We start from the raw sequence: 14112 nt of genomic DNA, 5'->3' as shown, positions 1-14112 counted from the left end.
TAAATACACTTATCCCTCATCTATTATTCCAAATGTTCTCTTTTACCTATTTTGAATACAGATGTAAAAAATGAAGTTAACAATTAAAACTATAGAGGGAATTCCCTGGCAGTCCAGTAGTTAGGACTCCACGCTTTCATTGTCAAGGGCCGAGGTTCAATCCCCAGTCAGGGAACTAAGATCCTGCAAACCATGTGGCATGGCCTAACAAACAAACAAACAAATAAAAACAATTAAAACCTTAGAGAAAAAAGTGCCCTTAATGCTTATTCATGAAGAATAAAGTCAATAAAATGGCAAAATATTTTTAAAAGACAATAGAAATGGAAATTTAGTATATAAAAACTTAAAATACACAACCAAACAACAGAGGAAAAACTGTGGTTATAAGTGCATAATGTTTTGCCTAACAGGCATTCAATACAAGTTTGTTTAGAAGTGAATATATTAGTAAGAAAGAGAAGCATGAAGAATTAAGTATCTATCTAAATACTTAAAAAGGGAATAAAGTGACAAGTCACAAATAGCAAGGAATAAAGTAAAAGGCAGATTAAAAATTTTAAAGTGGCAAAATTAGTAGTTGGGGTTTTGAAAACAAAAAATTTTAAACAACCCATAAACTACAATTTAAAAAAAGAGACTATAAAAGTTTCAGGACTAAGAATTTTGGAATAAAGAAATTAAAAGTAGGGAAAGTCTCATGTATGAATATAATGTATGACCAAGTAATCATTTTGATTATGTGACTTTCTACAGAAATATAAAGTTCCAAAAGTAATGCAGTAAGTTTAACAAATGCTTGCTAGTACATGAGAGGTTGAGAAAATAAAAAAAGAATAAGACATAGTTCCTGCCCTCATGGAGTTACCACTCTAACAGAGATGACATATATATAAACAGTTATAGGATTCAAGACTCACTAACCAAAACTGAGGTTCTTTAATCTTTTGTTTTTCAGATTTAAGGAAACCTTTTCCTCTTTTCTCTTAAGCTATCTATAACATAGCAATTTGGTAAAGTATACATTTGTGAACAAAAATAAAACAACTACTTTTCCTCCCTACCTGATCCCTCCAGAAATCTTGTTTTCATGGCAATATAGTTATTTTAAGTTCAATAAGAATCTGCTCTCCTTGTAATAGAACACACTTGAAAACTTTGGCTATATTACTAAGCTGACTAGAATGTCATACTTGAGAATGATGCATAAAATCAGATATAACCAGACAGCTTTACAGAACTAAGGCTGAGTTTAAGGAGTCAACACTTATAAAGTGCCCTTGCCTCCCCGTTGGAAAAAACAGCTTATACCTGATACACAGAGTTCCCAGCTTTACATGTGAATAAGGACAGTCATTTCCTGGCAGGCCCAGGAACTTCAGGATATCATGGGAACCTCAAGAAGACAGGAATTTACATTAGTCTCTAGGTACTGAGGGCAAAGTCTGAAGGTGAGTTTTTGGCTTGGCTTCCTTGCCTCCAGAGGCTTTTAAAGATCCAATTTGAGATTCCTTATGAAAAGTTCCAGCAAAGAAAACTCAAAAGACCTATGTGGTCAATCACTATTCTCGCACTTACACAAATAATCAGCCAAGTTTAATGAGACTAGACTTATTTTGAAAAATAATTAGTCTTACTTTGATTATCTTTGATAGAAATGGAGGTAACTATAGAGGAAAATGATGCTTCAATAGAAAATGACAGCACACCTTTGTGGCTATTAATACTAGTCCTACTTATTGTCTTTAAGATTTTGTTAGCTACCTGCAAACTAGACTGGATTCTGAACCCTTTTAGTTTCCTTCAATACCTGGCTGCAACTCTCCAAATTAAAGTTTCCAATTTTTCTCACAGGTTTCTAACTTTGAGTCACTTAAAACTTAAAACTGTCCTTTTCCCAAAGCCATGCAAGTTGAAGATGGACAGTTTGATATAAACTTCAGAGAAATCACCACAGCAGTTCATGTATGGACAATCTTTGTGCATGTTGCCATTTAGGCCACTTAGAAGGTTCAACACATCACCTGATGACATCACCAGATTTTCAAGGAAAAACTGTCATACTGTCAATGCCTGTCCTCATTCCATCTGAAGATGCTTGAAGTCCAACATCTAGAAAATCTTTATTGACTGCCTTCTGGAGTAAAAAACTGAGTTTACATTAACCTTTGTTTTTCTTATGTTTCCCTTGAAATACCCAGGACTGAAACTAGTTCAATGGGTTATGAAGCAATCTAACAACTCAGTTTCTGGACTGTGAAACTTCATATGGAAGTTTCAGACAGGAATGACAGGTTTCAGGACATGCAACCCGAAAATACAGCACCTTGAAATATTAAATATTTCAAGCTGAAGCAATGTGAGAAATGGCATGTGCGGAAAGCACTTTCTGACCTTCCCCTGAAGCAGGTCATAAAACCCTAATGTGAGTGGTGCCCTCCCTATACCTGTAGTAAAGGAATATCTTTATATCCAAGACAGAAGAATATCAAGAAGAATCTGAACAAGCCTTGCTAAACATTCAACACATTGACTGGAAAAGGAACAGTTGGGGCTAAAATCTGTCTGTACTATATAGTGAGATACCAGATTGCACTATTTAATTATGTAACAGCTATTTTAAAAAAACTAAGAATTTGGAAGGAATATTCAGCTGCCTAAGACTTCCATTAATTTAAGCAAGATAAATACATTTCTTTTGAAGACTGAATAACAAATTTGTTGAAGGATTCTAAATTGGAGGGGGAAATGGAATATTACTCAGCCATAAAAAGGAACAAAATTGGGTCATTTGTAGTGACATGGATGGACCTAAAGACTGCCATACAGAATGAAGTAAGTCAGAAAGAGAAAAACAAATATCGTATATTAATGCATATATGTGGAATCTAGAAAAATGGTATAGATGATCTTATTTGCAAAGCAGAAATAAAGACACAAATGTAGAGAATAAATGTATGGATACCAAAGGAAAAAGGGGGGGTGGGGATGGGAGGAATTGGGAGATTGGGATTGATTTATATACACTATTGATACTATGTATAAAATAACTAATGAGAACCTACTGTATAGCATAGGGAACTCTACTCAGTTCTCTGTGGTGACCTAAATGAGAAGGAAATCCAAAAAAGAGGGGATATATGTATATGTATAATAGCTGATTCACTTTGCTGTACAATAGAAACTAACACAACATTGTAAAGCCACTATACTCCAATAAAAATTAAACAAAAAGTAGGCAAATATGTTCCTAATTCTGCATTAATTATTAACTCAGAGGGCTGAGCCCATGAAGTTCCAGACATGAATAATGAACACTCATTTATATCAAATCTATAACTTGTTTATTGGCAAAGGAAACCTTTTCTTCATAAACGGGTCACTAAACACATTTTAGACTTACAGAGAAAATTTATGACAAAAGGAAACTTTTGCAGCATATCAACATTCTCATTTACCATTTCAGTTGCTTGGAGGTAAAACTTACCTTAATATTAATCTAAAATATTAATCTTGAAAATGGATATTTAATAAAGAAGATATCACTCAAAATAGAAGAAAGACAAAAAATATTACACATACATTTCACTAACTCTAAGGGACTTTTTCACATTTAATACTGCTAACATCAGGATACATCTTCAAATCAATGACATGTCACAGTGTAATTGGTAGGAATTTTTTCCCTTTCTTTAAGTGTTGGGACTTCCCTGGTGGTCCTCTGGTTAAGACTCCACACTTCCATTGCAGGGGGCATGGGTTTGAGCCCTGGTCGGGAAACTTAAGATCCTGCAAGCCACACAGTATAACCAAGGTATAGCCAAAAAAAACCCAAAAAACAAAAATCTTGGTCTTAAAATCAATGTCTTTTAGATTCAATGAAATATGTAATCTGTCTTCTGCCTTTATTTAAACTGAATGGATATCTCTCCCATATTTGTATTGCTTCTGCCTCTTTCTCCTGCCTTTAAAAATGTATTTTAAAGAAACTCTTACTTTTCTCTAATATTTGCATGAGTATTGAGTGTTGTGTGTATATATACACTTTTACATATACATATTATGTAAATATATAATTTTATAGTTAGACATATTATTATGGAATATGCTGAAAATAGGGGATTTGAAGTTATTTCACCAAGGAGAGGAGACAACAGAGAGGAAATTCTCAGTATAAGGGTGGGTAAACTCATATAGTATTTACGTAATCATGTTTTGGTCTGTACCAATAGCTTATTGCACAATGACCTGGGACAGCCACCTCGACACTGACTGAAAACAAAACAAAGGGTAAAACCTTTCTTGGATATCATGTTCCAAAAACTTTTTATTCATCTTATATTTCTTCTCAGTTATATCCAGTGATGTCAGTAATGATAAGGCCAATTTCTCTAAACTAAACGGTTTCTGCACAGATCTTATTTTTATAATGTAAAATGAATAGATAAATTTTCTGTACTACTATAGTAAGTGATTACTTCACATATATACTTATTGTTTAAAAAATTTTTAAATAAAAACATTCAGGTTTAACCATTTATCTCAGTCTTCTTTTCCTTATGAAGAGCTTGTGTCATGTAAAATTTATGTTAAATAAATTTGTATTTTTTTTCCTGTTAATCTTTCTCAGTTTAATTTTCAGACCCAGGCAGGGATCCTAAAAAGGTCATGGAAAATTTTTTCCTCCCCTTCAACAGTTAATTACAGAAAGATGTGGCATATACACTAATGATAATATGTTCAATGGACTGAAGTACAGTTAACCCTTGAACAACATGGGGGTTAGGGACACGGACCCTCCACACAGTCAAAGATCTGCATATAACTTAAAGCTGGACCTCCACATACACGGCACCACATCCTCAGATTCAACAAACTGCAGAGTGCGCAGTACTGTAGTATTTACTATCAGAAAAAATCCACATATAAGTGGACCCATGCAGTTCAAATTCATGATGTTCAAGGGTCAACTATAGTGTGAGAAGGGAATGACTGACTTGGTCAAGACAGTAGGGATATGAGAAGGGCTTTATCAAATAAATGCCAGCAGAGCATACCTTTAAAGTATCATTAGGAGTCTGCCAGAAATAGAACAAGAAAAGTAACTATTAAAGAATTTTTCCAAAACTTCAAAAGTATAGAGGAGGTAGTGTGATAACAGTGAAAAAGCAGTAAACCTGAAGATAAGGGACCTAGATAATAGTCCTGGTTGTTCCACTATTTGCCTCAAGTAAATTAGACTCTCTGGATCTAATTTTTTTTGTCTGTAAAACGAAGAAATCACATAAGAGTGGCGTCTCAAACTTTAATGTAAATATAAATAAGATCTAGGTTAGGGTCTGAAATCTTCTTAACAATCACAGGTGACATGGATGCTGCTAATCCAGAGTATTGAGTAATAGGGCATTAGATTATCTCTAATGGTTGGTTCTGTTAGGAAATCGTTGACCAAAACTACCCACCTTGGCCAGACATAATAATAACTGCTTGTATGAGTAGTCTCACAACAGGAGGTCCCAATAAAGAATATGGTGCTGCCACCAAAAACTAACTGGGAGAATCTGGGAAGGACTAAAAGAAGGGAGAAGATGCCCATCCATAACATGTCCTGCCAACCTCCCAGAAACCCTCCTGCTGGAAACCATCTTGACTGAGAGATGCGTGCACCATCAGGAAGGGCCCTGAATAGGATCAAATATGGGTACGGGCAACATGATTGGGCAGGGACAACCCAGAAAGCTAACCCCATTACCATAAAACTTGAAACTGAGAGCCACGTGGCAGAGCAGTTCTCCTGAGTTCCCTTACCCCACTGCTCTCCACTCGAGCGCCCCTTTCCAATAAAGTCTTTTGCTTTGTCAGTATGTATGTCTCCTCCGACAATTCATTTCCAAGTGTTAGGCAAGAGCCCACTGGGGCTCTAGAAGGGGTCCCCCTTCCAGTAACAGCTCCTTGCATATACCTTAAATGTTTATTTTATTTTATTCTATTTTTTAATTTTATTTATTTTATTTCTTATTTTTTACTTTTTGGTCGCACTGTGTGGGATGCAGGATCTTAGCTCCTGTGTCCCCTGCAGTGGAAGCACAGAGTTTTATCTGCTGGATTGCCAAGGGAGTCCCAAATGTTTATTTTAAATAATTCTTCTACTATATAGAAATTTTTAGGCAAATATGATTTTGAGAAGGATAAAACCAAAGGAGAAAATAAGGTTTAAAAGAAGAATAAAATTGTAATTAAAACTACACTTGAGGACTAGTCTTGGGATTCAATAAACTAACAGTGAAATTCTTCTGTGAGAACAGAGAAAAAAACCAGCTTTCTTAAAATTTTAAGGTAGGTTCAGATTATTATAAAGCAATGTAATGAATGAGTAATGCCTATGTAATGAAGCCTCCATAAAAACCCATGGAGATTTGGGGAGACTGGCATGCTTGGAGCAGGCACGGAAGCTCTGTGCTGTCTCCCCATACCTTATCCTATGCATCTCTTCCATATGGCTGCTCATGAGTTATATTTTTTATAAGCTGGTAATCTAGTAAGTAAAATGTTTCTCTTGAGTTCTGTGAGCTGTTTCAGCAAATTAATCACACCCAAGGAGGGGGTCATTGGGACCTTGGGTCTTCATCCAGCCAGTCAGAAGTATAGGCAAAATCTGGCCTGGCACATGAACTTGGGGAGGACTGAGGCTTAACCTGTGAGATCTGAGGCTATCTCCAGGTAGATAGTGTCAGAACTGAATTAAACTACAGAATACCCAGCTGGTGTTAGAGAATTGCTGAGTGGCATGGGAAAAACCCACACGTATAGGAATTGGTATCACAATTGTACCATATGCTAGGGGTAAAGACAAGAAATGGAAAAAAAAAAAAGAAATTCTAGAGATAGATTAAAATAGTGAAATAATTTAATGTGAATTTATGTGTGTGCAAGATAAATATCACAAAGGAAAAATAAATAATAATCCTGGGACAAATAGTTATCAAGATAGAGAAAACTAAATTTGGATCACTGTATATTCCAAAGAGATCAAACAATCCACTGGTGGTAAAAAAAAAAAAAACGAAATTGAGTAGTAGATTTATACCCAGATAAAGGACAGATGATTTTCTATAAAAGAAATGAAGGTTGTCATAAGGTCCAAGATGGACATGCTTGAATACACACAAACAAAAACCTATTGTGTTAAATTCAGCTAAGTTGCAGGATACAAGATCAACAAACAAAAATCAGTCATAATTGGAGAAATGTGGAGGAAAGGGAACCCTTATGCACTCTTGGTAGAAATGTAAATTGGTGCAACCACTATGAGAAACAGCATGGAGGTTCCTCAAAAAGTTAAAAATAGAATTATCATATGATCCAGAAATTCCACTTTGGGTATTTACCTGAAGAAAATGAAAACACAAACTTGAAAAGATATATGCACCCCCATGTTCACTGTAGCATTATTTACAATAGCCAAGATATGGAAACAACCTAAGTATCCACTGGTGGATGAATGGACAAAAAAAGTGTGGTATATATACACAATGAAATATTATTTAGTCATTAAAAAAGAATGAAATCTTGCCATTTACAACAACATTGTTGAACCTCGATGGCATTATGCCAAGTGAAATAAGTAAGTACCATATGATCGCTCTTACATGTAGAATCCAAAAAAAAAAAAAGCGAAACAAACAAATAAAAATCAAGCTCATAATTACAGAGAACAGATTGGTGATTGGCAGAGGTTGGGGGCGGGGACATGGGAGAAATGGGTGAGGCGAGGTGAAAAGGTAAAAGGAAAAAAAATGTAGTTGATATAAAATACTCAAAATTTTTGAATCATATTCAAAATATTGTCTTTATATATGTTTATATATATTAATATATATGGCAGGTATATTTTTATAGTGTATTTTAAAACACTGAAGCATACCTATTATTTCTAAAAGACTGAAAATAAAATATCATTCTAAATCTTTAAGATGAACCCAAATATTAACATATTCTTAGAAATTTGCATTAAAAACTTTAAAACCAAAAGCCAAGGAAAAAAATCAGTCATATTTCTACACACTAGCAATGAATAATCTGAAAAAGAAATTAAGAGAACAACTTGATTTACAATAACATAAAAAAGAATAAAATGAAAATGTTTAGGAATAAATTTAACCAAGGAGGCACAAGACTTGTACTACAAAAAACACTGGAAAAACTATAAAAGCTGCTGAAAAAAATTAAAGATACCCTAAATAAAAGGAAAGGCATCCCATCTTTATGGATTGAAAGACCTAATATTGTTTAGATGACAACACTCCCCAAAGCAATCTACAGATTTAATGCAATTCCTATTAAAATCCCAACTGTATTTTTAGTAGAAATAGACAAACAGATCCTAAAATTCACATGGAATTGTAAGAGATCCCAAATAGTCAAAACAATCTTGTAAAGAAGGGCAAAGTTGGAAGATTCACACTTCCCAATTTCGAAACCTGCTACAAAGTGACAGTAATCAAAACAGTGTGCTATTGGCATCTGGTCTCAATACAACAGAATTAACAATCCAGAATAAACCCATCGATGTGTGGTCAGTAGATTTTCGACAAGGATGCCAAGACTGTTCAATGTAGAAAGAAGGTCTCTTCAACAAATAGTGCTGGGACAACTGAATACCCATATACAGAAGAATATAGTTGGATCCTTACCTCATACCACATATAAATTTTAACTTAAAATACATCAAAAACCTACGTAAAGGAGCTAAAACTATTATTGTGGTGACCATTTTGCAATGTATACAAATGCTGAATCATTATGTTGTATACCTGAAACTAATATAATACTGTAAGTCAATTATACCTCAAGTTAAAAAAAAGAGCGAACACTATAAAGTTCTTAGAAGAAACATGACCTTATTACGATGAAATCATGAACAACAAAAGAAAAATAAATTGGACTTCATCAATTTAAAAACTTATGATAGAAAGGGCAAAAATATTTGTAAATCATACATCTGATGAGGGTCTAGTATCCAGAATATATAAATAATACTTAAAGCTCAATAGCAAAGCAAACAATCCAATTTTAAAATGGGCAAAGGACTTGAATAGACATTTCTCTAAAGAGGATATACAAATGGCCAACAAGTACACGAAAAAATGCTCAATGTCACTAGTCATTAGGGAAATGCAAATGAAATCACAATGAGATATCACTTCACATGCACTAGGATGGCAACAGTAAAAACAACAACAACGGAAAATATTGATATTAAGTGTTGACAAGGGTGTTGAGAAACTGGAACTCCCATACATTGCTGATGGAACCGTAAAATGGTGCAGCTGCTGTGGAAAATAGTTTGGCAGTTCCTTATAAAGCTAAACACAGAATTACCATATAACCCAGCAATTCTACATCTAGGTATATCCTTAAGGAATTGAAAACAAATGTTCAACAAAAGCTTGAAAATTAATGTTCACAGCAGCACTATTTACAGTAGCCAAAAAGTGGAAACAATCCAAATACCCATCTATGGATAAATGGATAAACAAAATGTATTTATACAATTGAATATTATCCAGCTGTAAGAGGAATAAAGTACTGATACCTGCTACAACATGGCTGAACCTTGAAAACAGTATGCTAAGAAAAAGAAGGCAGACACAAAAAGCCACATATTGTATGATTCCATTTACATGAAATATCCAGGACAGATGCATTTATAGTAAGAAAGCAGGTCAGGCATTGCCAAGGACTGTGGGTAGGAGAAAATGGGGAGTGACTGCTTAATGGGTACAGGGTTTTCTTTTGTAGTGATGAATACTTTCTGCAACTAGACAGTTGTAATGATTGCACACTTATGAATGTACTAAATACCACTGAATTGTACACTTTGGTGAATTTTTTATATGTATTTTATCATAATTTTAAACATTCTTTTAAAATTAATTTATTTATTGGCTGAGCTGGGTCTTTGTTGCTGCACGCAGGCTTTCTCTAGTTGCAGCAAGTGGGGGCTATTCTTCGTTAATGGTGCATAGGCTTCTCATTGCAGTGGCTTCTCTTGTTGTGGAGCACAAGCTCTAGGCACGTGGGCTTCAGTAGTTGTGGCACGAGAGCTCAATAGTTGTGGCTCATGGGCTCTAGAGTGCAGGCTCAGTAGTTGTGGTGCACGGGCTTAGTTGCTCCATGGCATGTGGGATCTTCCTGGAGCAGGGATCAAACCTGTGTCCCCTGCACTGGCAGGCGGATTCTTAAACCACTGTGCCACCAGGGAAGTCCTAAACTTATTTTCAATTTTTTAAAAAAACTTCTGCATGCTATAAAAAAGTCTCATATCACAAAAGGCAATAGAAGAGGAAAACTGCAGTAAAGGTAATTTATCAAAGGTTAGCATCTGAATTATTGATAAAGATTTGACACAAAGGTATAGGATCAGTCTCCAAAGTTATCAGGCTCAGTGGTCAAAAGTGATGCACAGGTTATATACCAAGATATAATCACAGTAAAATTCCTCACATAAAAATGGACAGGCCACCAGAAAGTAAATGCCTATTAAAACACCTTTAAGGAATCATTATATTCTAAATGCCTTACAAAAGAGTTAAAAAGCAAATGTGGCCAGACCTTAGGGAAATAAGTTTAAACATCTCTAGTGACACTGTGAAACTGTTCTAGGGAACAATCTGACAATATATACCAGGAGCTATAAAGTTAGTCAAGTACTCTGACCTAGTAAACTCAGTTAGGGGACTACACTTTTAAAGGAATACCCAAAGTGGGAGAAGCAGGAGATAACTTGAAAAAAAGATATTCATAGTCATGACAGCTAACATAAGAAAATACAAAATAATTTAAATAATCAATTAAAGAGTAGAGCTAAATGAACTATTATTATTGCTTAAACACAACGGAATATATACATGTCTGTGTGTATATGTATACATGTATATTTTTAAATGACAACTATATAACTATTTAATAGATTAAAACACGTGTAAGAAATAATGTCAAAGTAAATTACAAAATAGTGCTCACATAGATTTCAACTCTATATATACACTGAAAAGAATTTGGAGTAAGATTTTAAAACTCAATAGGCTCTTTTAAAAATAAATTGTAGAGGGCTTCCCTGGTGGTGCAGTAGTTAAGAATCCACTTGCCAATGCAGAGGACACGGGTTCAAGCCCTGGTCTCGGAAGATTCCACATGCTGTGGAGCAACTAAGCCCCTGTGCCATAACTACTGAGCCTGCGCTCTAGAGCCTGCGAGCCACAACTGTTTAGCCCACGCACCACAACTACTGAAGTCCATGAGCCTACAGCCCGTGCTCCCCAACAAGAGAAGCCACCGCAATGAGAAGCCCACACATTGCAATGAAGAGTAGCCCCCGTTCTCCGCAACTACAGAAAGCCTGCGCACAACAACGAAGACCCAATGCAGCCAATAAATTAAAAACAAATTTATTTTTTTAAAAGTTAAAAAAAAAATTGTAGGTAATTCCTTGGTGGTCCAGTGGTTAGGACTCCGTGCTTCCACTGCAGGGGTTACAGGTTTGACTCCCGTTCGGGGAATTAGGAACCCGTATGCCATGTTGCGCAGCCAAAAAAAAAAAATTGTGGAAAGTAATAATTTCCTGGTGATCATTTGCCAATCACATTCTTTACCCAAAGATTGGTTAAAAAAAAGAAAGAGGTAAGACAACAATAACAGTTTTTATAGAATAAACCAGCGGTCCCCAACCTTTCTGGCACCAGGGGCCAGTTTTGCAGAAGACAACTTTTCCATGGATGGTAGGGGGGGAATGGGTCAGGCAGTAATGAGAGCGATGGGGAGCCATGGGGAGCCGCAGATGAAGCTTTGCTCGGTGGCCCACCCTCACCTCCTGCTGTACGGCCTGGTTCCTAACAGGCCTCCAACCGGTATTGTTCTGAGGCTCAGGGTTTGGGGACCCCTGGAAGTAGAAGAAAATCTTAACTGATCAAATTAAGATATTTTATCTTAGTAAGATTCTGACTTTACTATAAACCTCTTTTTGTTGAGATGAAAGTTTTGAAGCCAATCCCCCAACAAGATTTGGAGGATATACTTTTTCCCTGTATTTAAAATGTTAGCCATATTCTTGTAAATAAAAACATTCTTTATATAATACTTCAGTCAAGATATATGGATATACTTTAAAATATCAAGGAAGGAAAGTCAATTAAATGTACACAAACTATATATTCATATAGATGCAGAAATATGAATAATTTATCATAAGACCAAAAATGTAACACTGTGCAGTTCTCACCATACAAACAACCTGTTTACAAGTAAATGCCTAAACACTGCTCTGAAGAGTTGTTGCTATAGAAACCATCATTAAAAGTAAATAAAAGAAACTGGAGCTTTCAGACATTCTGTCTATTCATAAGTTGAAGGGAAGAAGCCTTAAAAAGCAGAAGCAGTGAAAAGTACAGTTTAAGAGAGGTGACCTAAGAGACACTGTCCTGTCCTCAATTCTACCACCAGAATTTTTTCTTATACATCTTGAAAATCTACCAATTGAACAATTATGCAGATTAAGACATTGTCCATTTATCATAATCAATACCTCTGAAACAATTAAGCAGTCAAACTTTATTACACAGTACTATGAATTTGTTCAATTTCTTTCACTTCTAACACCTAAATGAAGCAAATTGCAATTGGGGGGAATGGAAAAGGAAACAGCACTGAGCTTTCTACCATGGCAGTCTTTATTTCTTCCAGAACTCATTTTTCAGAATTCTTTATCTTCCCTCCCTTCTAATCAAAGTTTTCATATATTAGCTTAACAAAATATATCTTTTCTCACTTCTCAAAAATTTTTATATTAATAAGAACTAATAGCATTTTTTAAAATCAACTCACCTGAAATTTATTTTTTAACACTGGAGAACAAGAGAAGCTTTTGAAAGTGTTCTTGAAAATATCTTATCCATTCAAAACTTACATTTCTTTTAAATTTTACCACCATCATACTTTCTCTTTATATGTATATAACTTTACTATACACTCATTGGTTAGAGATTATAATAATGAAGACCTTAATTGAGGCTTATAAATAAATATATTATATTTAAAGAAACTTTTTCAGCATAATATTCATCAATTGATTCTTACTTTGCTTCAGTTTATGGAAATCACCAGCTCGATCCTTGGTGGCCTGCTTTAGAATATCTGCTTGAATTTTGGGTTCACTCTCCAAGTCAGGGCCTGGAATTAAATGCTGAAGAGGATTGGAAGGGTTCTGTTTTGAAGTTCTGGGATTTCCATTGTGGTTTACATGAGAATCTATGGCATAAAAACATCAAATTAAAGTTATATTTTGCAGAAGAATTTCATAAGACCTACCTGAGAAAAGGTAAGATACTGTTATCTGATATTGGGTAGTCAGGTAGCTTTTTTTTAAAGCTTTATTTTATTTCTTTAATCAAGCCTTATATCCAATGTGATCTTAGTTGTGTGAAGGTTACTAATCATTTCCAGGTGGGTATCTTTAGCACTGATTATAAACCTATTCACCAATGAGATACACATCATAGTAGAAATCCAAAGATTAACATGGCAATGATACCTGAATCTTTTCTTCCCTCCAAATTCTATATTGCTGTCAGAAATCTCCAAAATCCAATAAGGCTTTTAGAATTTCTAACCTTGAAGTTATTTTCATCTATACAGTGACACAACTATTAACTTTTGAATCTTCCTTATTAGTATCTCCTGGATATAGCTTCTCTTTCCCCCACTTTCCTTTTTAACTCATCAAAGCCTTGATTTAGATCTTTACTACAATTAATTTTAATCATATCAGTTCTCATTTTAGGGAAACGTTTCTGTAAAATTGAGTAGGTATTCAGCAGAAAACAAACAGATAAGTACAGAGTAGGGAGTTTAATATAGGCAGATCTCTTAATTTATGGAAGGTCTCCGTGAGATAAACTTGAACACAATTTGAAGGAGGTATATACATATACACTGGTAGTGATGAAAGGGAATGTAGTCCAGAGTGGCAGAACAAATAATTCTTCTGTTCTTAATAGTTCATTAGACAAAGTTCATTTTGTAATGATTTCTCCCTGAGCTTTTATCAGTCATTTG

The 14112-nt window shown here is 34.9% G+C and overlaps 1 protein-coding gene across 3 annotated transcripts in view; it reads right to left on the bottom strand.

The window, feature by feature from the left end:
* GOLM2 (golgi membrane protein 2) overlaps nucleotides 1–14112 on the bottom strand; it is a 114622-nt gene that overhangs the window by 25967 nt on the left and 74543 nt on the right. For 2 of the 3 annotated variants that reach the window (XM_057721979.1, XM_057721980.1), the window contains exon 8: nucleotides 13135–13305. In XM_057721979.1, coding sequence (XP_057577962.1) covers nucleotides 13135–13305 — 171 coding nt within the window. Of the gene's footprint in view, nucleotides 1–11344; nucleotides 11942–13134; nucleotides 13306–14112 lie in introns of those variants that run through there. The other variant, XM_057721981.1, reaches the window with a different exon arrangement.

The sequence above is a fragment of the Hippopotamus amphibius genome, chromosome 2, assembly GCF_030028045.1.
Source record: "Hippopotamus amphibius kiboko isolate mHipAmp2 chromosome 2, mHipAmp2.hap2, whole genome shotgun sequence".
Classification (NCBI taxonomy): Eukaryota; Metazoa; Chordata; class Mammalia; order Artiodactyla; family Hippopotamidae; genus Hippopotamus; species Hippopotamus amphibius.
The sequence above is the reverse complement of the archived record's forward strand: the minus strand, read 5'-3'. Positions and strand labels throughout refer to the sequence as shown.